The sequence below is a fragment of the Heteronotia binoei genome, chromosome 3 (assembly GCF_032191835.1).
Source record: "Heteronotia binoei isolate CCM8104 ecotype False Entrance Well chromosome 3, APGP_CSIRO_Hbin_v1, whole genome shotgun sequence".
NCBI classification, from domain to species: Eukaryota; Metazoa; Chordata; class Lepidosauria; order Squamata; family Gekkonidae; genus Heteronotia; species Heteronotia binoei.
The window spans coordinates 90395837-90419002 of NC_083225.1; the positions used below are offsets into that span (position 1 = coordinate 90395837).

The 23166-nt window shown below is 47.5% G+C and overlaps 1 protein-coding gene across 1 annotated transcript in view; it reads right to left on the reverse strand.

Annotated features, from left to right (window-relative positions):
* Positions 1 to 23166, reverse strand: part of DIPK2B (divergent protein kinase domain 2B) — a 58750-nt gene that overhangs the window by 29849 nt on the left and 5735 nt on the right. The window contains exon 2 of the mRNA XM_060234180.1: positions 13598 to 13862. Within this exon, the coding sequence (XP_060090163.1) occupies positions 13598 to 13862 (265 nt within the window). The remainder of the gene's footprint in view (positions 1 to 13597; positions 13863 to 23166) is intronic.

A 23166-nucleotide genomic window follows, 5' to 3' on the forward strand; every position in this document is an offset into this window, starting at 1 on the left:
AGGTGAACGGCACTGCTGTATTTTTATGTATTTATTTTGGAAATGGGAAAGTCTGGCTCTGCCCTAAAAGTCTCCTGGCTCCACCCCCAAAGTCCCCACATATTTTCTGAATTAGACTTGGCAACCGTACTGATGAATGAGGTATAGTTATCCAACTATGCTTACCCTTCAGTTACTCAGATAGATGATTCCTGTTTCAGAAGTCCATTGTGCCGCAATTAAAATGCAATCTTATGCAGAGTCAGATTCAGGGCTTTTTTTGTAGCAGGAACTCCTTTGCATATTAGGCCACACACCCCTGATGTAGCCAATTATCCAAAAGCTTATAGGGCTCTTAGTACAGGGCTTACTGTAAGCCCCATGGGGTAAAAGGATTACTGAAGGAGGATAGGGAAATGGCTGAGAAGCTGAATGAATTTTTTGCCTCCGTCTTCATTGTGGAAGATGAGAGCTTTTTGCCCACCCCAGAACCACTAATTTTGGAAGGGGTGTTGAAAGACCTGAGTCAGATTGAGGTGACAAAAGAGGAAGTCCTACAACTGATAGACAAATTAAAAACTAATAAGTCACCGGGTCCGGATGGCATACATCCGAGAGTTCTGAAAGAACTCAAAGTTGAACTTGTGGATCTTCTAACAAAAATCTGTAATCTTTCATTGAAATCTGCCTCCATTCCTGAGGACTGGAAGGTAGCAAATGTCACCCCCATCTTTAAAAAGGGTTTCAGCGGAGATCCAGGAAATTACAGGCCAGTCAGTCTGACTTCAATACCGGGAAAGTTGGTAGAAAGCATTATCAAGGACAGAATCCGGCCCTTACCTGACCGCGCCGCCGCAAGAGGCTGTGGGCGGGGGCCGCGTTTGCCTCCCCAGATGGAGCGAGGCAACGCTTCCCGCCCATCCGGGGATTGTGCAGGGCAGGGGCTGGGGCTTTATAAGCCCAGCCTCGCCCTCCTACACGCACTTCGCCGCGTGTTTTGGGTCAGTTCGGGATCTCGTCGGCTTCCTCTCGATGCGGCCTGTAGCGGCGGAGGCGATCTTCTCTGGCCCTCCTGCTTGTCAGCGTCGTCGTCGTCAGCGGCGTTTGTGCCGCGGCGGCTTCCTCCCCCTGTCAGCTGTGTTCCTCTACTTTCCTGGGAGCGGCTGCGTGGAGCGACGGCTTTTCCTTTGCTGCGGCGGTTGCTGGCTCCAGCTGGACGGCGCTTTGTAACTGGCGGTAACGGTGGCGTTTGAGCCGCTGAGGGCTTGGGCGGTGTTTTTGGGAGCGCCATTTGGGCACTGGTTCAGTGCTTTTTGGTTTCTTAGTGGCTCCCTGGGGCTGATTCAGTAGGAGGCAGCTTCCATTTTCCTGAAGGTTTTTCTCCCTGCTGGCTGCTTTTGGGGTTGCCCTGGGCTGTGTTGCCTGGGAACTTGGCCGGGGTCTCACCTATTACCCACTGGCATTTGGACCTGCTGTACTGGTTCTAGGCAGAGAAGCCTTGAGAGCCGGGTGGGTTGGCCAGTGTTCAGTGGTTATTTCCTGTTGGTCTTGCAATGCCTCCCAAGAAGGGCCAGGGGACTTCCAAAGGCAAGCAGCCCGCGAAGGCCCAAGGCCCTGGGTTGGAGATGGAGACTAATACTAGGCAGGCCATTGTTGATCATTTGGCTGCGTTAGAGCGCCAACATGGTCTTGACCCTGGTACATCTGGGTTGCCCCGGGGGCGGAAAGTCGCAAGGGCGTCCACAAGGGCTTTCGAGGAAGAGGTCCTTGCCCGGCTTTCTACCTTACAGGACATGGCGGCCTGGCCCGTCCAGCGAGCCGACTCACGTTCCTGTTGATCATACCTCGGACTCCGATGATGGGGTTGTTCCTGCGGAGGGCCCTGAGCGTCCCGATGATCGCAGTGGGACTACACCCGTAGTGCTTGCGGTTGGCGTGCCTGGTCAAGAAGGTAAGCTGGGCGGGTCTGGGCCGGCGGGCTCTTGGCCATGGGGCGTTTGGGGCCCCCTTTATCAGCCTGCAGCTTCTCTCCCGTCAACCTCAGTTGGACTGGGTGCCACCACGGGGTCCTTGGGTTCTTTGGCCGCAAGTGGTAGTTGGGGACCTTGTGGGCAGGGCCAGATCCTGCCGTGGGGTGCTACGTCCGCCTCTCCAGCGCCCTGCCCCCCATCTATGTCCCAAAGTTTGGGTGGCCAGGCCATTCAAGATGGATCTCTGCCATGGGGCCAGTTGTGAGGGGGTCAATGGCCTCTTGGTTGGCCTAGTACCTCCAGTGGTTTGGGTGGTTGGCCCCCAGCCTCAATTGGGTCGGTCCCGTTCCAGTGTCGCCTCTTTGGTGACACGGCCATGCCATTGGGTGACCACTTGACGGTGGCCACTTGTGAAAAGATACTCAGGGGTGAGTATGTGGACGTCTTTGGCCTTCTTTACAGGGAGCTGGAGAAGAAGGACAAAGGCGAATTGGATGAGAGAGACAAAGAAAAGATCAAACGCAGGAAGGTTGAAAGGAATTGGGCAAACTGGTTGCCCAGATTTCTAATCTATGCTGGTGTAATAGCGCGTGCACAGCCTTTATGGGCTGCACCGCTATTCCAGTATTGTGATATTGTCTACAAGGCGTACATGGACTTCTCGGGAGCTGCGTGGCTGCAGTACGACGAGGAGTTCCGGATGAGGGCTGCTCTCAACCCCACCATGCCTTGGGACCAGATAAATCAGCAGCTTTGGCTGCAGCTCATGTCCCCTGCTAAGCCTAATGCAGGGGACAGGTCGGACAGTGGGCACCTGGTGAGTAGGCAGGCTGGTGCGTCTGGTCCCCACGTTGGTGCGGGGCAGTCAGTTCAACCCTGGCTTTTGTGCTGGGAGTACTCGTCCCAGGGGGGTTGCAACCGTAAGACCTGCAAGTACAAGCACGAGTGCCCACTGTGCGGGGGCTCGCATGCCTTGTCTGCATGCAGCAGGTCCAAGCCCCGGAGTGGCCCCAAGAGGCCGGGGGGCGGGGCCGGAGCCCATGGTTCTGGTAAAGGGTCCCAGCCCCATCAAAGTGAGAGTTCTCGGTAAAATTTTAGCGAGCTATCCTAGAGTGAGTGATAGAGATTACTTACGGGAAGGTTTTTGTTTGGTTTTCGTATTCCATTTCAGGGTCCACGTGGACCCTGTATGGCTAAGAATTTGATGTCCGTTAAAGGGATGGAACGAGTTGTTAGGGAAAAGATTTCGAAGGAGTGCGCTGAGGGCAGGGTGTTGGGCCCTTTCGATGCCCCTCCTGTTCCTAATTTGCGGGTTTCACCTTTGGGTGTAGTTCCCAAAAAGGCCCCCGGAGAATTTCGGCTAATTCACCACCTATCTTACCCCAGGGGTGGGTCGGTGAATGACGCCATTCCCGATTTCCTGTGCACTGTCCGCTATACTTCCTTCGACCAGGCTGTCAAGGTCGTTCGGCGCTGTGGGATTGGTGCTGAGCTGCCTAAGTGCGACATAAAGTCTGCATTTCGCCTGTTGCCGGTGCACCCGGACGATTTTGAGCTCCTGGGCTTTATGTTCGACGGTAAGTTTTACATGGACCGGGCACTGCCCATGGGGTGTGCTATTTCGTGTTCGGCTTTCGAACGCTTTAGCACTTTCTTAGAATGGGCTCTTCGTGAGCGGGTTGGCTCCGCCAACACCGTTCATTACCTGGATGATTTTTTGTTCGTGGGCCCCAGGGGTTCTGGCCAGTGTGGGCAGCTTCTTCGTTCCTTCCTCCAATTATCTGAGGACCTTGGCATCCCGCTGGCTCACGAGAAGATGGAGGGCCCCTCCTGTGTTCTGACCTTTTTAGGTATTGAGCTGGATACAATCAAGCAGGCGTCCCGCCTCCCAGCTGAAAAAATCGAGGGCCTCCGTCAGAAGCTCGCTGGGTTGAAGGGCAAACGCAAGGTTTCTCTCCTAGAGCTCAAGCAGGTTGTGGGCCACCTTAGCTTTGCTTGCAAAGTGGTGGCCCCTGGGAGGCCGTTTTTGCGGCGCCTATATGACGCCATGTGTTCTTTACGTCTCCCTCATCATCGGGTCAGAATCAGCAGAGGTATGCGGGAGGACCTCGAGGTGTGGAAACAATTTCTTTCTGACTTCAACGGGGTTTCCTTTTGGCGGGAGGATATGCGGATTGAGGCCGATCTGCAGATTATGTCCGACGCTGCTGGCGCTGTTGGTTTTGGGGTCTATTTCCGTGGCCGATGGTGTGCTGAGTCTTGGCCCGCCACTTGGTTGGATACGGACCTTTGCCGTAATTTAACGTTTTTGGAATTTTTCCCAATTGTGGTTGCGGTACGATTGTGGGGTGAGGAATTGGCCAACCATGTTGTTCACTTTTGGTGCGACAACATGGCTGTGGTCCAGGTGATTAATACCCTCACGTCCAAGTCAGTGCCGGTTATGCGCCTTGTTCGCTTTTTTACCCTGTGTTGTTTAAGGTTAAACATTTTGTTCCTCGCCAAGCACGTGCCTGGTGTGTGCAACGGGGTCGCGGACGCTCTGTCTCGTCGGCAGATGGAGCGGTTTCAACTTCTCACACCAGGGGCCGACCTCCTGCCGGCTCGGATGCCCCCAGAGATGTGGCGGCTTGGAGAGTCGAGGCCAACCGGGCCATGATGCTGGCCCTAGCCCCCTCTACCCGTAAGGCCTATGATCGCTCCGTTGAGCAGTTCACGGCCTTCAGGGAGCAGGTAGGATTGGCCGACCTTTGGCCGATTCCAGCAGCTCATCTCATGCAGTTCTACGTTGAGTTGAAAGGTAAGGGGCTGGTGGTAAGGACCATTAGGGCCAAGTTGGCGGCACTGGCGTTCACCAGCAAGGTGAAGGGGGTAGCTGATGCCTCTGATGACTTCAGAATTCGTAAAATGTTGGAGGGCTGGGCCCGTGAGCAAGGCCCGCGGCCTGATACACGGCACCCCTTTTCCCCTGAGGTGTTGAAAGGTTTCCGCAAATTATGGCCAGTTGTTTGTTATTCTAAATTTGAGGCTGCTTTGTTTCAGGCAGCCGCCATGTCCGCCTTTTTTGGCGCGCTTAGAGTCAGCGAGTTGGTGGTCCGCTCGCGGAATGCTTGTTCTGGCTGGGCTCTCCAGGCTGGAGATGTTGAAATTACAGGGGACTCCGCAGCCTTAAGGATGCACAGGTCTAAGACTGACCAGAGGCAGCGGGGCGTCACGATTACATTGGGCTCGTGCCATGATCGTGATATTTGCCCTGTTTTAGCTTTGGCCGAGTACATTGCTGTGCGGGGTGACGATGCCGGCCCCTTTTTCCGGCACGAAGATGGCTCCCCGTTAACCAAATTCCAATTTTGGTCCATGACCAGCCAAGCCTTGGACAAGCTTGGGTTGTCGGGATTTCGGTTTGGGACCCATTCATTTAGGATTGGGGCGGCGTCCACTGCTGCGGCCATGGGGTACCGGGGCCGGCCATACAACATGTTGGGAGATGGCGGTCTTCGGCGTACAAGGGCTACGTTCGTCCCGTGCTGCCTGGCAAGTTTTAGCTGGGCTGGTTTTAACATTGTTATTTTCTTCTGTTTTAGGTGCTGTGGCGCAGGGCGAGAGGTGGAGGATACTGATCGCCGGCCACAGCATGGTTTTTTGGGCCGCCCACCAAGCCCGGCGTTCAAGTTTGGGATCGCAGTTGGGGCTTAGTGAGTGGGCGGTCGTTGAGTGGCAGGGCCGTCGGGGCCTTCGCTGGGACGGGCTCCTGCCACTCTTGTTTATGGGGAGGAACGGTCCTCCGCCACACATCTTGCTTATTCACCTGGGAGGCAATGATTTGGGCCTGGTGCAGGGGAGGGCCCTGTCACTTCAGGTAATCGAGGACCTCAAGGTGATCCGGAGCAGGTGGCCCGAGGTGCGGTTACTTTGGTCCGCCATTCTTCCGCGGCGGGTGTGGAGAGCGGCTTGGGACCCCGTGGGGTTAGAGAGAGCCAGGCGCAAGGCCAACAGAGCGATTAGGAATGCGCTCCGGGAGGGCCTTGGCCTTTTTGTCCCACACCCTGCCATCAGGTCGGATCGGGCGGACCTGTACCGGCAGGACGGAGTCCACCTGTCCGTGGCAGGAAACAGGGCGTTTTTGGGCGAGCTACAGCTGGGGCTTCGGCAGGCTTTAGGCCTGCCGGTGGGCCCAGTGGCCTAAGCTGAGGCTTGGCCCTGGGTTGGTGGGTGTTTAAGTTGGTTTTCAGGTTTCGGTGAGCACCCACGGTTTTCCCTGATTTAGGGAAGTAGCGGGATGGGACAGTAGCAGGGTTCTATGGCCCTCTGCTGTCTTGCCCGCTATCGGGTCGCCTCTTCAGGCAGGCCGTCCCTGGGTGGGCGGCCGTGCCGTGGGGTGTATACCTGGCCAGTGCCGGCCTGGCAGCAGCCGCTTCTAGCTGGCTGCGGCCGGGGGCAGGGTGGATCGCCCTTCCAGACAGGGAAGGGACCTGGGGTGTCTCCCTTGGCCTGTCCGGCAGTTTGTTAGTTTTGCCCCATGCTGTTCAGCTCAATAAAGTTGCCCTGTTTTCCATCCAAATATGGCTTTGTCTCGTTCTTCCGACTGGGCGGGCAATCCGGCCCTTACCTGACCGCACCGCCGCAGGAGGCTGTGGGCGGGGGCTGCGTTTGCCTCCCCGGATGGAGCGAGGCAACGCTTCCCGCCCATCCGGGGATTGTGCAGGGCGGGGGCTGGGGCTTTATAAGCCCAGCCTCGCCCTCCTACACACACTTCGCTGTGTGTTTCGGCCCTCCCTCCCTCCCTTTAATAGTACAGGTTTTCCGGTCGCCGGTTTTCGGTGCCAGGTAGGAATTTTTTCATCCCATCTGATTGGCCTTTGCTGGGATGTTTTTCGCCTACCTTGTACTATTTGAATTTAGGTTGGGTTTTAATCGGTAACTTTATTGGCGGGTCTTTAAGTTGGTTTTCAGGTTTCGGTGAGCACCCACGGTTTTCCCTGATTTAGGGAAGTAGCGGGATGGGACAGTAGCGGGGTTCTACGGCCCTCTGCTGTCTTGCCTGCTATCGGGTCGCCTCTTCGGGCAGGCCGTCCCTGGGTGGGCGGCCGTGCCGTGGGGTGTATACCTGGCCGGTGCCGGCCTGGCAGCAGCCGCTTCTAGCTGGCTGCGGCCGGGGGCAGGGTGGCTCGCCCTTCCGGACAGGGAAGGGTCCTGGGGTGTCTCCCTTGGCCTGTCCGGCAGTTTGTTAGTTTTGCCCCATGCTGTTCAGCTCAATAAAGTTGCCCTGTTTTCCATCCAAATATGGCATTGTCTCGTTCTTCCGACTGGGGGGGCAATGAGTAGGCACATTGATGAACACGGGTTATTGAGGAAGACTCAGCATGGGTTCTGTAAGGGAAGATCTTGCCTCACTAACCTGTTACATTTCTTTGAAGGGGTGAACAAACATGTACCATCTGCAGCAAGCTTTCTTCTGCCTGCCCTCCAAGTTTGGCAAAGATTGGATTTGGGATGTTCAAGCTATAGCTTGCCAAAACAGGAGCCTCCAGAGAAGCTCAATTGTGGCTCAGGTCCCTGAAACTTCAGCAAAACATGGCAGTGGCAAAGGAGCTCTGGCGTTAGACCTCCTGGTTTAACAGCATTTTATTGCCTATATTAAATCACTATACTCTCTTTAACTGCCTATGCTGAATGATATGCTGCTGGGGAAGGTGAGGGTGATTTATATATAAATGGAATAATCCCTGAAACCAGAGCAAGGAACACCTTCCCAGCCAAGAGAGGTGTTTTAAAATAATGTGCCACTGTTTGTGGGAAAAGGAGTCCCTCAAAGCCTCCCCCTGAATCATCCAGTAGAAGTAATTCTCCTCCAGACTCTCACTGGAGGACTAACTCTTCCTGCTGCAAAGTGAAAACAGGGTGTGGTGTAAAATCTGTTCCCATACAGCAGAATGGGAGCTCCATGGTTGGCTTCCAGAGCTGACAATCAAGCTATGGACAACTACTTTTGGTGTTTCTAGGGCTCTCCACAAGTCCACCCCCAGCATTGCCTAGGAATTGATTGAATCGGTGCCAGGCTGTCTGGCCAACAAACCAACCACCCAAACCTCCATGGAAAAAAATGGCAGTTTGTTGTTGGTTCAGGAATGGTGCAGGCAAACAAACCAGGTCAAAACAAACCACAAATCTGCCCAGTTTGAGTAAAAATTCAGTTTGTTTTGCGGTTTTTGCCCATCCCTAGTCAGTATTATCTCATACTGTGGCCAGGGGGAGCAGCTGTGGTTGTGGTTGAGAGGAGATAATAGCAGAGGGAAAATTTGAAACATGTCAAACTTTAGCTCATCATTACACTATGCTGTCTTTTTCTCTGTCTCAATAGCATTAGCTTTAAAAAAAAATACTGCACAGATTTTAAATAGAGATAAGTAAATTTTGTCAAATACTATTTTATTGTTGGTTTTAACAAAATAAAGTTTTAAACTATTATTTAAGCCATTTTGAAGTATGGGGAAAGGTGGAATATATATGTTTAAATAAATACATTCTGAACAGAGTGTGGCTCAACAGTTCTGCACAATGGGACCATGGGAAGATAGATGAGATTTTTTTTTCAACAAACCAGTTTGCATGAAAATGAGAATGGGGATTTTTTAAAAAACATCCCAATTACAGGAAAAATGATATCTAGCCTTTTCTAGGCTGTTTTCACATTTGAGGGAAAACTCATTGGGGCCAGGCTTGCCAGCAACCACCATGTGACTTGATACTATGCCACTAAAATAACTCCTACATACCTGCTGCTTGCTGCTGTTCAACAGCAGCCACTGCACAAAAACTAATGTGGTGTAGTGGTTTGAGGTTTAGATTAATATCTGGGTTCAAGCCCAGTTCTGTCATGGTGCTCATTGGGTGACCTTGGGCCTAACCCACCTCACAGAATTACTGTGATGATAAAATGGAGGATCTGAGAATGATGTGAGCTGTTCTGGATCACCACTATGGAGAAAACCATAAATAAAATAAATAAATATAGGTAAAGATGGGGACAGACTGGTAAGTGGGAAGGACAGAAGGATGCAGAGAAAGGTAAAAAATATGGGTGTTGCCAGTAGAAGGGAAAAAGAAAATAGTGTGGGGAAGGGGATACATGGAAAATGGGTACCCCCCAAGTCCTTGAAGGTTCCCTGCTGTGTAGCCTGGCCCTGAAGCTGGCATTAGGCAACTGGACCTGGCCAATGGTCAGCACCATGCAACTGGGCCATAGTTTTCCCAAGTAGAGCCTGCTAGGAGCAGGGAAGCAGGGAAATCGGGGGGGGGGGGGCAGATAAATACAAGTTGGCTAGTGAACAGAAAGAAGAAGAGGAAGCAAGAAAAGGGGAGAGACTATTGGGGGTTTTAAGGAAGGGAAAGGGGAAACAGTTGTTGGAGGAGATATGATACACCTGCTTGAAGTCCTTGCCAGTTTGGTGTAGTGGTTAAGTGTGCGGACTCTTATCTGGGAGAACCGGGTTTGATTCCCCACTCCTCCACTTGCACCTGCTGGAATGGCCTTGGGTCAGCCATAGCTCTGGCAGAAGTTGTCCTTGAAAGGGCAGCTGCTGTGAGAGCCCTCTCCAGCCCCACCCACCTCACAGGGTGTTTGTTGTGGGGGAGGAAGGTAAAGGAGATTGTGAGCCGCTCTGAGACTCTTCGGAGTGGAGGGCGGGATATAAATCCAATATCTTCTTCTTCTTCTACTTGGGTGCAATGTTCCCTCTAAGCTCCACAGTGTTGTGATCAGAAATTCTACCCCATGACTGAAAAAAGCTAGTAGCATTTAAGTTGAGAGTATCATGTAAATTGGTTTTTAGAAGATTACTTCCATAACCATGTAAAAATATCAGAATATATTATTTTAAATTACACTATACATTAAGAATAATGTAAACATTATAAGAGAAAACAGAATCAAGTCAAATTTCACTCACTTCTTTCCACTATATTGGTCAACCTGGCCTCTGGAGAACAGGTCTGCCCACCCCTTTCCACTATACTGGTAGACATGGCCTCTGGAGAAGAGATCTACCCCTTTCTGCTATATTAGTAAACTTGGCCTCTGGAGTACAGGTCTACTTGCTCCAATCCACTATATTGGTAGAGCTGGTTTTGGACTCTCACCCTGTGCTGAGCATTAGAAAACATACAAGCACTGGGGGGTGGGGGGGGACTCTTTCAGTCTACTTTGGGGTGGGGTTTTTTTGTGTGAGATATGACAACCAGCACATACAGAGAGTTACAATAGTTTAATCTGGAAGTGATCGTTGCATGAATCACTGTGGCTAGATCATGGTAAGTAGGGTAGGGGACCAACTGCTGGGCCCACCTCAGATGGAAAAAGGCAGCCCTTGCAGTGGCGGTGACCTGTGCCTCCATAGATAAAGAGGCATCCAGGAACACCCCCAGGCTCTTCACCTCTGTTGATGGCGTCAGTTGGGTGCCATTGAAGGGTGGGAGTCTGATCCCACTCCCCACCCCCTTCTGACCCAGACACAGGACTTCTGTCTTTGACAGATTCAGTTTCAGCCGGCTCTGAGGCAACCAACCAGCCACGGCCTGCAATATCTCACCCAGTTCTTCAGGGGCAGAGTCTGGGCAGCCATCCATAAGCAGATAGAGTTGGGTGTCGTCAGCATATTGGTGACAGCCCAGCCCATATCTTCGGACCATCTGGGTAGATATTAAATAGCATCGGGGAAAGAATTGCCCCCTGCGGCACTCCACATTCTAGTGAGTGCCGCTGGAACAATTCCCCCACGAGTGCTACCCTCTGTCCCCGACCATGGAGAAAGGAGGTCAACAACTGAAAGGCTAATTCCTGAATCCATGCGTTGGCAAGGCGGTGGGCCAACACCTCAAGGTCGACCGTATCAATGCATGTATGCAGAGATGATATTTTTCCTTTGCACAGACAAAAGTGGTTTCTAGCAACATCAATACTTAGAAAATGGAAAATACGCAATGCATAGTTTCTCAGCAGTAAAGCTTTTTTTTGTTTCTAACAGCTGACAATGAACCTTTCTATGTGCATTAGAGGCAAATATAACAACTGGCTTCATTTAATTCAATGAAAGCCCTCCTCAGGTAACCATTCCCCCATATCCTCCATTTAGGAGGAATGCTGAGATAATTCCTTTGCTGCTTATTTGGCTGAGAACAATTCTTGATCACTTAAGTTTTGCTCCCTCAGTTTGTGTACTTTTCAGCCTGTTTATTCCAACTGATGGTTTTTGCTGCTTTGAGTTATTTGTAAGCTTTTCACAACTCTTGTCTCATTAGCTTTTCCCTCCTGTTCAGAAGAGTCAGCAAGTGCCCAACCATGATCCTGAGACTGCAGGAACTGTGGGCAGAATACAAGATCTTCTCTTAACTGTGTGATTCATAAGGAATTAAGTAAAAAGGCCTGCAGAATTCCTGCTGCATAAAATGTATTGCTATAGAAGGATGACAGTTTAAAGAAACTCAAGAGTCCTAGTCTTGTGCCTTTGAGCTCTGGGCCACTAGATTGTGCCTGATGCTGATGGAGTACGACACAGGGCTCTATACCATGCCTATGTCTGGAGGAATTCTTCCTGGAGGCCCTTCAGTACCATCCTTTGATATGACGCACCACCTACAGAATGGAACTGAAATCAGTCAAGACACAAATGCTGGTTTGCCTTTTGACAAAGTCCCCGGCACCAATGCTGAGTAGGTGGATCTAAAATGGTGTTTCCCAATGGCCACCAGGCCACGCAGGCCTCGATGCTAGTTCATGGGGCCTCCCATCCCCTGACCTTCCCCCATCGCATCACTCTTTCTTTCTTTCTTTCTTTCTTTCTTTCTTTCTTTCTTTCTTTCTTTCTTTCTTTCTTTCTTTCTTTCTTTCTTTCTTTCTCTCTCTCTCTCTCTCTCTCTCTCTCTCTCTCTCCCTCCCTCCCTCTCTATCAGTCAGTCTTTCCCCCTGTCTTCCCTCTCCTCTCTCTCTCTGTCAATCTTTTCCCATCTTCCTTCCTTCCTTTCCCTCTCTCTCTCTTTCCCTCTCTTTCTTTCTCTCTCTCTTTCTGACAGTCTTTTTCCCTGTCTCCTTCCTTCCTTCCTTCCTTCCTTCCTTCCTTCCTTCCTTCCTTCCTTCCTTCCTCCCTCCCTCCCTCCCTCCCTCCCTTGCCATTGTTAATCTGAGTAGATCCGGGGGGGGGGGGAGGAGGAGGAGAGAGAAGCTTGAAACCCCTTGCCATTTTCCCAGGCTGAGAGCATTTTATATTTTTAGTTTTCTGCTATGTGATCTTTGTGCTTTTTCTTGATGTTTTATTTTTAAAATTGCATTGCAAAATCCCACTATTGTCCTACCTTTTCTAAACAAAATATTGCAAGAGTTTTAGGCTTGTTTGTACATAATTTCCTGTCTCCTGGCTCCACCCCCAAATTTTAGTGGGTTATGAAGGAGAAGTGTAAAAATAAACGGGTGGAGGGGGGGAAGTTTGGGAAACCCTGGTGTAAAAGATTAAAGGTCATGTTCCTATTGTTTATTGAGACTTGTTAACCAATAGGAGCTTCCTTGAAAATTTGCTCACCTACTACTTCACATATTCCTGCGCTAAACTCTCAGCTTTCTACTAGTCAACATCTTCCTTTCCCCTCCCTTATGTCATTCCTATAAGCAGAAGACAATTGCATTGACATGGTATGCTTGCTGCCCACTTCACTGCTTAACTTTTCTGCTAGCTAAAGTGATCTCAGCATGGTTTTGAGAGTTCCTGTGGTGGTGGTGGTTGGGGGTACTTAGCCATCCATGATAAGGTCTTTTGGCAGATAGCTCAGAATTTTATGAAAGCCATATCTGTCTCAAATTATGTCTGCCACTACACAAAGTATACATTTGATTCGGTGTCCTATTCAGGGCAAGAGCATGATATGGTAGGGGTGGGGGGGGGAGCTTAATATAGCTCCTTTGCCATAAAGAAATCATTATCTGGTGGGGTTTAGACTCCCAGTAAGACTGACATTCTGCAAAGGACCAATTCTATATTTCCTGAGTGTCAGAAGTATGGTGGGTTAGCTCTAGAGACATGGCTTTATCTGTTCTGGAACTGAAATGCTAAAACTCCCTCTCTATAGAGGCGTCAAGCTTGCTTGGCACCAGCCTTTTAGGTGGAAGGCAAAAATATTCTTATTCCTTCATGTCTTTGAGTAAAGCTTTTGCTTCCACTACCATGGGGTTTTCACCACTGGTGGTAATGCAGCTTTTATGACTTTAGGTTTTAGACTCTTGAGTTTTATCTGAAGTTATCACCTTTAATGGGAATTTTTACCTGCTCTGATACATATTACCTTGTGTTGCTGGTTCTTTATGTTTTTAAAAATTGATTGTGAGATATAAATAGTTTAAATAAATAAAGTGTGATTACCTTAGTAAATTTCCATTGGCAAATGACAAATCTGATAACTCTCAGTTTTAGTTGCAAATATTTAGCCCATTATTTCCCCTTCTTTGTTAATCAGTTCATAGCAGATGCTCATAAAGTTACAATTGTTTCTTTGTGACTTTTAATGTGTGTGTTGCATAGGGGAATAGCAGCCTGTAACAATAAAGCAAGCATTATGAAAAGAGGATTCCAAACATAATGCATTTCACAAGCCTGTGTACCAACCTGAACTAGGTCTAAGGTGAGGCGTTTTGCTTTCAACCATTTCTGGAATCTCTCAGTCTTCCATAAAGCTCGCTCAATGCTGCAGCTTTTAGCAAAGGTAAGAGAAGTACAGATTCTCTTGTCAGATTGGTCATGCTGGTATTTTGTCATTAATCTGGAGATTTCAACTGGCCGCCAACTTTTAGTGTCATCGGTGTAGTTTCCAGAGTAGCAAAGGAGGTAGTTCGGAGGCAGTTTTAAATGAGAAGAAAGCCAGCTGTCAAATCTATCATTAAATCAAGAAAAATTACAACACAGTTAATCCACCTTAATCCAGTCAAACATTAACATATTGCGGTTGTTGCCAAATTCTTACAGCTTTAGATAGGATTCCAAAACTGATCTATCCAGCACATTTTTATTTCACCCTTTCTGCCAGAAGCTCAGGGCAGCATACATAGTCTTCCTTCCCACATTTTATTATCATATCATCCCTGTGATGTAGTTGAGGCTGAGACAGTGTGACAGGCTCAAAGGTTCTGTCCTTGTAGATACTATATCCTTTTTGTAGGGTGTGGAATCTTTGACAAACAACTCATTGTTGCTCGAGGATCTACCATTGCTTAGTTTTTTTATTCTATGCAATGTCACACAAAAGCTCCCAAAACCAGCAGAATATGTGTCAAGAATCCCAGAAGTATGTAATGGTGAACATCACCTGATACAAACAGTCAATAATCAGAACCATATCTAATATGAAACACAATTATGAAAAAGATTGGGGATAGGAAATAAATGGGTCCTAGAAAATAAGTTCTATAATGCAATTGTGAAAGGTGTTCCACTTCACAACATTGTTCCTCTTCTGACTGCATATTGTCTAGGAAATTGGAAACAGTTAAATGCTTGTTTGATGTATGGCTATTGATTGTGCCTTGAGCAGATGATACTTTTTATATTGTGCTCTTTTTATCTATTTCTGAGGTTTCTCTATGTTGCCTTCTATTACTTAAAGTGAGGTTACTTTATCCCCCTGTTATGTATTTGTTGAGAAAAGGAATGAGACCTCTAATTAAGATATAACATAAGAAGAGCCCTGCTGGATCAGACCAATAGTCTATCTAGTCCAGGACTATGTCTCATACAGTGGCTGACCAATTAGGACAGAGGCCAAGGCCTTCCCTTGATGTTGCCTTCTGGCGCTGGGATTCAGAGAATTAGTGCCTCTGAATGTGGAAGCTCCCCTCAGTCACCATGGTTAGTAGTCTGTGGCTCTGCAAGGCAGTCCATTACATGTTTATACAGCTCTTATGAGCTTTTAAAGTGCAGTCTGTCACAGTAGTTGAAGTCCTCCAATATAATAGCATTAACTGCTTTCATCACCTCCCTTATTTCATTCTCCATCATAAGATCAGTCTTAAGGATTTGATCAGGTGGGCGATAGTACACCCCCACTTTTAAGTAACCCTTTCAGTCCAGTATTTCCACCCCATATCACTTCTATTAGGGAGTTAATTTCCCTGATGCTTTCTTATCTGATTCTATGCTCTCTTTGATGTACAATGCAACACTAACAACAACCCATCCCTTTCTGTCTTGCCTTATATCCAGGAATGACAGCATCCCATAGATTTTCCCCTTTTCTACCATGTTTCTGAGATGCTTACTATATCTAAATTGTCACTGGACACCAAGAAGTCTAGCTCCCCTTGGCTTGGAAACTTCTAGCATTGGCATATAGACACCTATAATGTGTTTTCCTCTTCAGTAACCTTTGCCTCCCTTGGCCCTATAGTTGCCAAACATGACCATCTTTTTTAATATCAATCACCAGCAGCCTGGATCCCTTTTGGTGAAAGTGAGACTCATCTCTTTTGTACAAGTTCAGCTTGTCCCAAAATGTTCCCCAATGCCTAACAAATCTAACCCTCCTTGCAGCTCTGTGCGTGGAACTGGCAATGCTTCTGAGAATGTTTGACATTCTGGCCTTTAACCTTCTGCCTAGTAACCTATATTTTTCTTCCAGGACCACATGACTGTATTTCCCAATGTTATTACTGCCAATGTGCACCATGACTGCTGACTCCTCCCCTATCAACCTATCTAGACAGGTTGTGATGTCTGCAACCTTTGCACCAGGCAGGCAAATCACCATGCGGTCAAAATGCCCATCACAGACCTTACTCTCTATATTCCTAATGATCCACCCACGATCAGAAGCCCATCTTCCCCCAGCCCCTAGGGGTATCCCTGATATGATATCAGTCCATCACACAAAGAAAGGGTCCCTTCTAAGGAATCACATCCATCCTCCACAGACTGACACCTTCTGACCTGAAGACTCTCACTCTCCACAACAGCAGAAGAACTTTCCGAACAGGAGTGGAACTGTTCTGGTAAGTTCCTGAAGGTCTCTTCCCCATATCTCTCCCCCTCTGTCTCAGTTTCTTTAGGAGGTTGGTAACTCTAGTCTCAAGGGAATGAGCCTGCTTCCTGAGAGCCATGAGCTCCATGCAGCCACACCCATGATTTTTACCCTGTGGGTAGAGAATCGTACATGTGGCATTCTCTGCAAAATATTGGATAGCTCTTGCTCTTCTGCTGTTTTTTTACCTTCATAACTGATTAGTGGTTTAAAGAGAGCTAGAATAATGCAGGGTCCCCAGACCTAATTCCCCAGGCTAAAAGCCACAGTCCAAGAGTCCTTTGACTCTTACCCTCTGCCTAGGAGGAGCTTTACAGTTCAGAGATCACAGCCCCCACCTCCCAGCAGCAACAGCAGAGGGTGGGGACTGCAATCAGCTCCAGGCAAACAGCCTTGCTCAGTGAGCAACAGACCAGACAAAAGATCCAATAGACTAGGGATGCTAGTCCCCAACGACCCCCCATTTTCATGGGCTCTTGCTCGCTGCTGGCTGGCTGGCAGGCATGGGAAACCCCACCCCAACAGTGACCACTGGTGACCACCCCTCTTCCTTCCTCCTGTGAGATTTAAAGGGCCCTCCAGCTGATCGACGGGAGCACATGACCCTGATTGGTGGGAGTTCAGGCATGCGCATTCCCACTTACAAAAAGCACTTAAATGGTCCCTTTAAATACTTTTTGCAAGTAGGGGCCATGCACACTTGAATTCCAAGTGGTGAGTTTGCCACTTGGTGTTCAGACATGTGGGGCATCAGTGTGCCAGCTTGCAAAAATCATTTAAAATGGTTCTTGACAGCCAGTGCCAATGGCACCTTCCATGGGGCTGCATCCATAACATGATGATGTCACTTTTGTGTGATGTCATCATGTTGGGGACATTCCTGCTCCCCTCTAGGAACACCCCCCAATGTTGCCTGCTGGCAAAAAGGCAGGACCTGGCAACCCTTCAACAGACCCAGACAAAAATACCACTTTTTGGCAGCTGCAAGCACCCACTCACCTGCAAACTGTGTTTTCTTACAAAGCAACTTCAGTTAATGCTCCCCAGTAGTTTAGCAGTTTAGGAAAGGCAATCCCCCACCCCCCAAAAAACACTCACCTTCCCAGAAGCTTTCTTCTGGGTTCTTTCTCCCAACCCAGCTGGCTCAATTAGATGTTAAAAATTTGTGTGTTTCATCAAATTGCTCTAAACAGCCTCCCCTCCCCCATTTTTTTCCTGTGTTCACAGAGAAGATAACAACAATTAGGACATTTTATTGAATGCCTACCATTGGACTGGGGAAAAAACACCCTCTAGTGTATATTATCTGAGCCTTTTACAGACTTACGTACAAAATAGTCAGTCTTGTAAATGTTCAAATAATGTTGGCTGTACATTTTTTTGTCTAATGGGAGGCATTTAAGAAAATTTTCTAATTGTAAGAACCTTCCCTGTGAATATGGGGTGGGAGGGAGGGGAGTCCTAATTTAACATCATCACAACTCTAATAGTAGTAATTCAGACATGACTATAGCCTTGGCAGGATGTTCTGACTAGGGTGGGGTTATCTTATGAAGCTGTATTAACAAAAAATAATGAAACTAATTTCAGTGCTTTAAAACTGGAATTTCTTTCCTGCTTCAAATGATTTTAATTTAAAAATGCAGATGGCTTCCACAGTTAATGAGAAATGAGTATGATTTCGAAAAGAGCCTAATGGTGTAGTCACCCAATCTAAATTTTAAAAATGATTTAGGAATGTATGAGCCTTGGGCAATAATCCTCAATTAGAAAGCAACCCCAGTGGAATCCCTGAAGAGTGTTTGGCTTGACTATGGCTGTTTTTGTGATCACTTAATTTAAAAATGTATTTTCTTCTTTCATGGAGAGTAAAATCTGTTTATTTATGCACAAACACTTAAATTCATTTGAATTACCAAGTTATATTTGTGAATGACAATTTATTAAATGGTTAAATAAATAACACTGAGAATCATTGCAGTGCAGCTGTGAACTAAGTCCAGGGAGACCTACAGGGAAATCCTAAGCAAAGTTAGCTCCACGAAGTCAGTAGATTTAGGGTATAATTCTCCTTAGGGCTGCACTATTAGATTTAAATCCTCACTAATGGTGCAGTGTTAAGAATTCTTCCCAGAAAGTAAGCCCTGTTGAAATGTCCTGAGTGGCATTTAGGGGTGTGCAAAAAAACAACAACACGGAATTACACGGATTCGGAAATACACGGGGCCAAAAAGATATGGAATACCACGTATTTCCTATTACCGTACTCAGAATAGCCGCATGTATGGTAGATGCACAGCTATTTCCGAATATACAGCCCCATCATACCCTATGGCCATTAAAATCAATGGCAAAATAGAGTATATTGGAAGCCGCCTGGAGGGGAGGGGGTTTGAGGGAGAGCCCCCAATTTTGCAGGGGACCTTCAAGGGACTCTCCCCTACAAACCCTCCAAGTCCCAAAAAGATTGGGCCAGGGGGTCCCATTCCAGCCCCCAAAACTGCAGGGAACCCGCAGGGGACTCTCCCCCACAAACCCTCCAAGCCCCAAAAAGATTGGGCCAGGGGGTCCCTGTCTTTGGGCTCCCCAAAAGGCCCATTGCCACAAATGATGGTGAAAGCCCAATTAGCCACTTCCTCCACTATAATTGCTGTGGGGAAAGTGGCTCTGGTCAGAGGGGGGTTTGAGGGAGAGGCCCCAAAACTGCAAGGCAGCTTCAGGGGACTCCCCAGCATGAAACCCCCCTGGCCCAAAAAGACTGCACCCATCAGTGGGCACCCCAAAAGGAACACTGCTCCCAATGGTGAGAAAAAACCAATTAGAGCCACTTCCTCACTGTAATTGTCGTGGGAAAAGTGGCTCTGGGGAGCAGGAGGTTTTGAGGAGAGCCCCCCAAACTGCTGTGCAGCTTCAGGGCACTGTCCCACACAAAACCCACAAGGCCCCCCCAAAAAAATTGGACCAGGGGGTCCAATTCCTGGAGCACCCAAAGCCAAACCTAACTTCACACCAGAGAATCTCTATAGGACTCAAATGCACTACATCCCTCTATCTACTTTATGAACCTTGCAGGCCTGGAACCAATATAAACCCAGTTGCCAACATCACTGCCACACAAAACACAATCTGCTCAAGGCTGCAGCAAACACAGATGCCAGCTCTCCAGCCCTGCCCCAAACAACACGGGGAGAGCTGGCCAAGCACAACAAGCCTGCTGGTTCTGGGTCTCTCACCCAGGTGCCAGCTTCCCTGCCACAGAACACACAATCTACAGATGCCAGCTCTCCAGCCCTGCCCCAAACAACATGGGAAGCTGGCCAAGCACAACAAGCCTGCTGGTTCTGGATCTCTCATCCAGGTGCCAGCTTCCTCCCCCCCCCAAAAAAAACAGAACCAGGAAAAGGGACAACAGGAGAAGGCCAAGAAACTCAACTGTTAAAAAAGTGGCCTTTTAAACAATAAAAATTAGGCCAAACAGCCCCCCCAAGAACCAGAAGAGAAAAGGAACAACAGCAGCACAACACAGCAGCAACTAATCAAACACAGAATCCTTTTAAAGCAGTAAAAATCTTAACTTTTAACAATACAGAAACTCTACCAACCCCTCCCCCCCAACCCCCCCCCCCTTCACTCTAACCCCAAGAAATCCAAGCCACCCAAATCAAGAAAAGTAAAAGGACATTGCACTTTTAAAAGTCCTCTCACTAAAGTAAGATACGGGCAAATTGACAAACCCCCTACCCCACCCCAAGCCCCCATCCCCAGCAGAATCCCCTAACCCCAAATAAGCTACCCAGTACTCACCCACCCAAATCTGGATAAGTAAAGGGTCTCTGAGTCTTAAAAAGTCCTTTTACTAACTAAAATAAAAACAAGAACCCCAAGACTGTCTTACTTTAGACGTCTTCTCTTCTCAAGGCAGGTTGGAAAGGCTGAGAGAGAGCAGCAGCAGCTGAGGCCAAGGGCCAGTGCAGCACAATCTCTCTCTCACACACCAACAGAAAACACAACAGCAATGGAATGGAGTGCAGCCAGGCAGACTCTGACCCTACACAGAGCAGTTTCAAAAAATAGCACTGCTCCGTGATTGGCCAGAGTAAACCCAAGTAAACAAAAGAACAACAATGTAGCTGATGGCTGAGGGATTAGCCCAGCCATCAGCTACACAAAAGCCCTTCAAAGCATGCATTTGCAATGCATATTGCAAATGCATGCTTTGGATTGGCTGCTGGGGCACCTCTCCCCCTCCCTCCCTGATCCCAGGGAGGCTATGGGAGAGGTGGGAAAAGGCTTCCAAAGGTGGGAAAGGAAGCAAGCAGCTCTCCTGAGGCTGCAGAAGCTCCTTTCCCGCCTTTTCCATTGACTTCCGTATACTTCCGAATATAATGGCCCATTTAATGGCCTGAAAATGGAATTGGAAGTATACGGTGCCATATGCTTCCGAATCAGGGGTGATTCGGTGGTCTATGCAGTTCGGCCGAACCAAATGCACACCCCTAGTGGCATTCTGACTAAACCTATGTCAGTTCAGTTCAGCAAAATTTACTGTGTAAAGCCATTGTCCATTGCAATCACAGCAACTTACAAGTTAAAAGCAGTCAAGGACTCTAAAATTAACACATTCAAATTTAGATTATTCACAATCTTGGTTACATATAGCATCCCCATGATTCCATAATCAGGCTCTAATTGTCCAATTAACAACATAATTTTACTGTCTACTGGATATTGCTTTTGCCCTAATTTTGCTAGCAGCCAAAGCAAAAAGTGCTACCTTATAAGAAAACATACAGTCAATATCTGAAAACAGAAATATTAGCTTATCCATATCAGAAGCAATATACAATTGATTTGTTATTGCAGTCAGAAACTTGCATCTAGGTTCTGAATACAGTGAGCAAACCATAACTTAATGAAAGAGGTCCTCCACAGACTAAACCTATATAGTATTGCTCTCTAAACTATGAAGCCTAGTTGTTCATTTTGAGCCAGCCACTATCTCATCTTTTCTAATAGAGCTTTTTGAGTAGATAAAATGGAGAAGAACCATGTACACGTCCTGAGCTTCTTGGAGGTAGCAGGATAAAAATGCCACAATAGAAAGACAAAACATCACTCTCTTCCAGAAGTCTTCAGACAGGAAATGTTGGCTACACTTCAGTTTTGTATGTCCCGTCTTTCCTATTACCTTCTCCTCATAAAGTGCCATTAGCGTTAGCTGCCTCATGGAGTCCCATGTGCCTGCAGTTAAGATCAGGGATCATGGAAAAGTGTGTTAAGTTCAAAGTGCTTAAGAACTGGTGAACTTGCCTATTTTTCAAGCTCCATGTCACTTAGTTAATGAGGAAGCAGAACTACAAGCTATCTATCATACCCCAATATTGCTGGAATCACAATCAAACATAAATTTGAATTTTAAAAATATAAAACCTAGATATTGTCTTGACCAAAATAACAGTTACAAAACACTTATACAATCATGGAGTTAAAGTATAGAACATTTGTAAAGCTAAGCCATATTATTCACTTTAAAGAAAAAAGGGAAGGATGCAACATAGTAAGATACTTTGTAGAAAGTTGGATACCTTGCATTTATTATTTGAACATTTGATATGGTCAGCAAACACACACACAGAGTACATTTTTTTACGATTTGTAAAACACAGTACAAATCTGCTTCACTGTATGTATAAAATGGCTTGTTATATAAACCCACATACAAAGTACATATTTTTAGCATGTGTAAAATACAGTACAAATCTGGTTCAATATACATATAAAATGGCTTGTTATATATCCAATTTATATTTCATTCATAAAATAACTTATTTGAACCACAACAATAATAGTGGTGCACTTGTACCAAAGAAAATGGGCAGCAAGAGAGGGAGAACAGTGTGTGTACCTAAACTGAGGGTAGGTGACACTTCAATGTGTTGCAAAACAGTAGCAGGACTTACAATTTTATTCTCTTTGCAGTAAGCTACTTCTCTGCTTAAGCAAGTGAGGGAACCACAAGAGGTGCTGGTACAATCACTTGAGCTAATAATATAACAGAAAGCAACAGGCATGGCTTATATATTTCATTCTTTCTAAGACCTACACAGCTATACACCTAGATGGGTAGAGAGTCTCTGAGGTACTGGCAGTGCCACCAGGGCTGTTCTCCCCCCCCCCCCCCCCGCCAGCATGTCTGTCCAAGCTCAACCCTCATCTACCATCGCTTCTTTTTGCTTGTTTCACAGGCTCTGTGGAGCCCACTCAGCTAGAGTTGTCAATCTCCAGGTGGGGGCAGGGGATCCCCTGGTTTGGAGGCCCTCCCCCTGCTTCAGGGTCATCAGAAAGTGGTGTGGGGGAGGGAAATGTGTGTTGGGCAGGCACTCCATTATTCCCTATGGAGACCGATTCCCATAGGGTATAATGGAGAATTGGTCTGCAGGTATCTGGGGGTCAGGGGGGAGCTGTTTTTTTAGGTAGAGGCACCAAATTTGCAGCATAGCATCCAGTGCCTCTCCTCAAAACACCCTCCAAGTTTCAAAAGGATTGGACCAGAGGGTCCAATTCTATGAGCTCCCTAAGAAGGTGCCCCTATCCTTCATTATTTACAATGGAGGGAAGGCATTTAAAAGGCATAAGGTCCCTTTAAATATTATGGCCAGAACTCCCTTTGGAGTTCAGTTATGCTTGCCACAACCTTGCTCCTGGCTCCACTCAAATATCTCTTGGCTTCACCCTCAAAGTCTCCTGGCTCCATCCCCAAAGTCCCCAGATAGTTCTTGAATTGGACCTGGCAACCCTACACTCAGCAGAATTTGCTATTGGTTCATTTTAGTTATCTAGTCTACATGTCTTACATGTGAAAATGCCCTGACAGAACCTGTTGCTGAATTTGAAACCTTTCTTCACAGGAGGCAGTACGGCCCAGTGTCAGTTATGGCCTTGAAAGAGCCAGGAAGAAGCCAACTGCCTCAGCCATGATTAGTTTCATTCCCCATGTACAGAATGAGAATCTCTATAACTTGCCTTCCAAGGTTCCTCTAGGGAGAAAGACAAGTAAAACAGTTCTCAAGTAATGGTTGTAAAAGTTCACTGCAATTTACCAAAATTGCTCACTCCTACAGATTACTACTCAATATAAAAACATTAAACCAGATTAATATTTTCC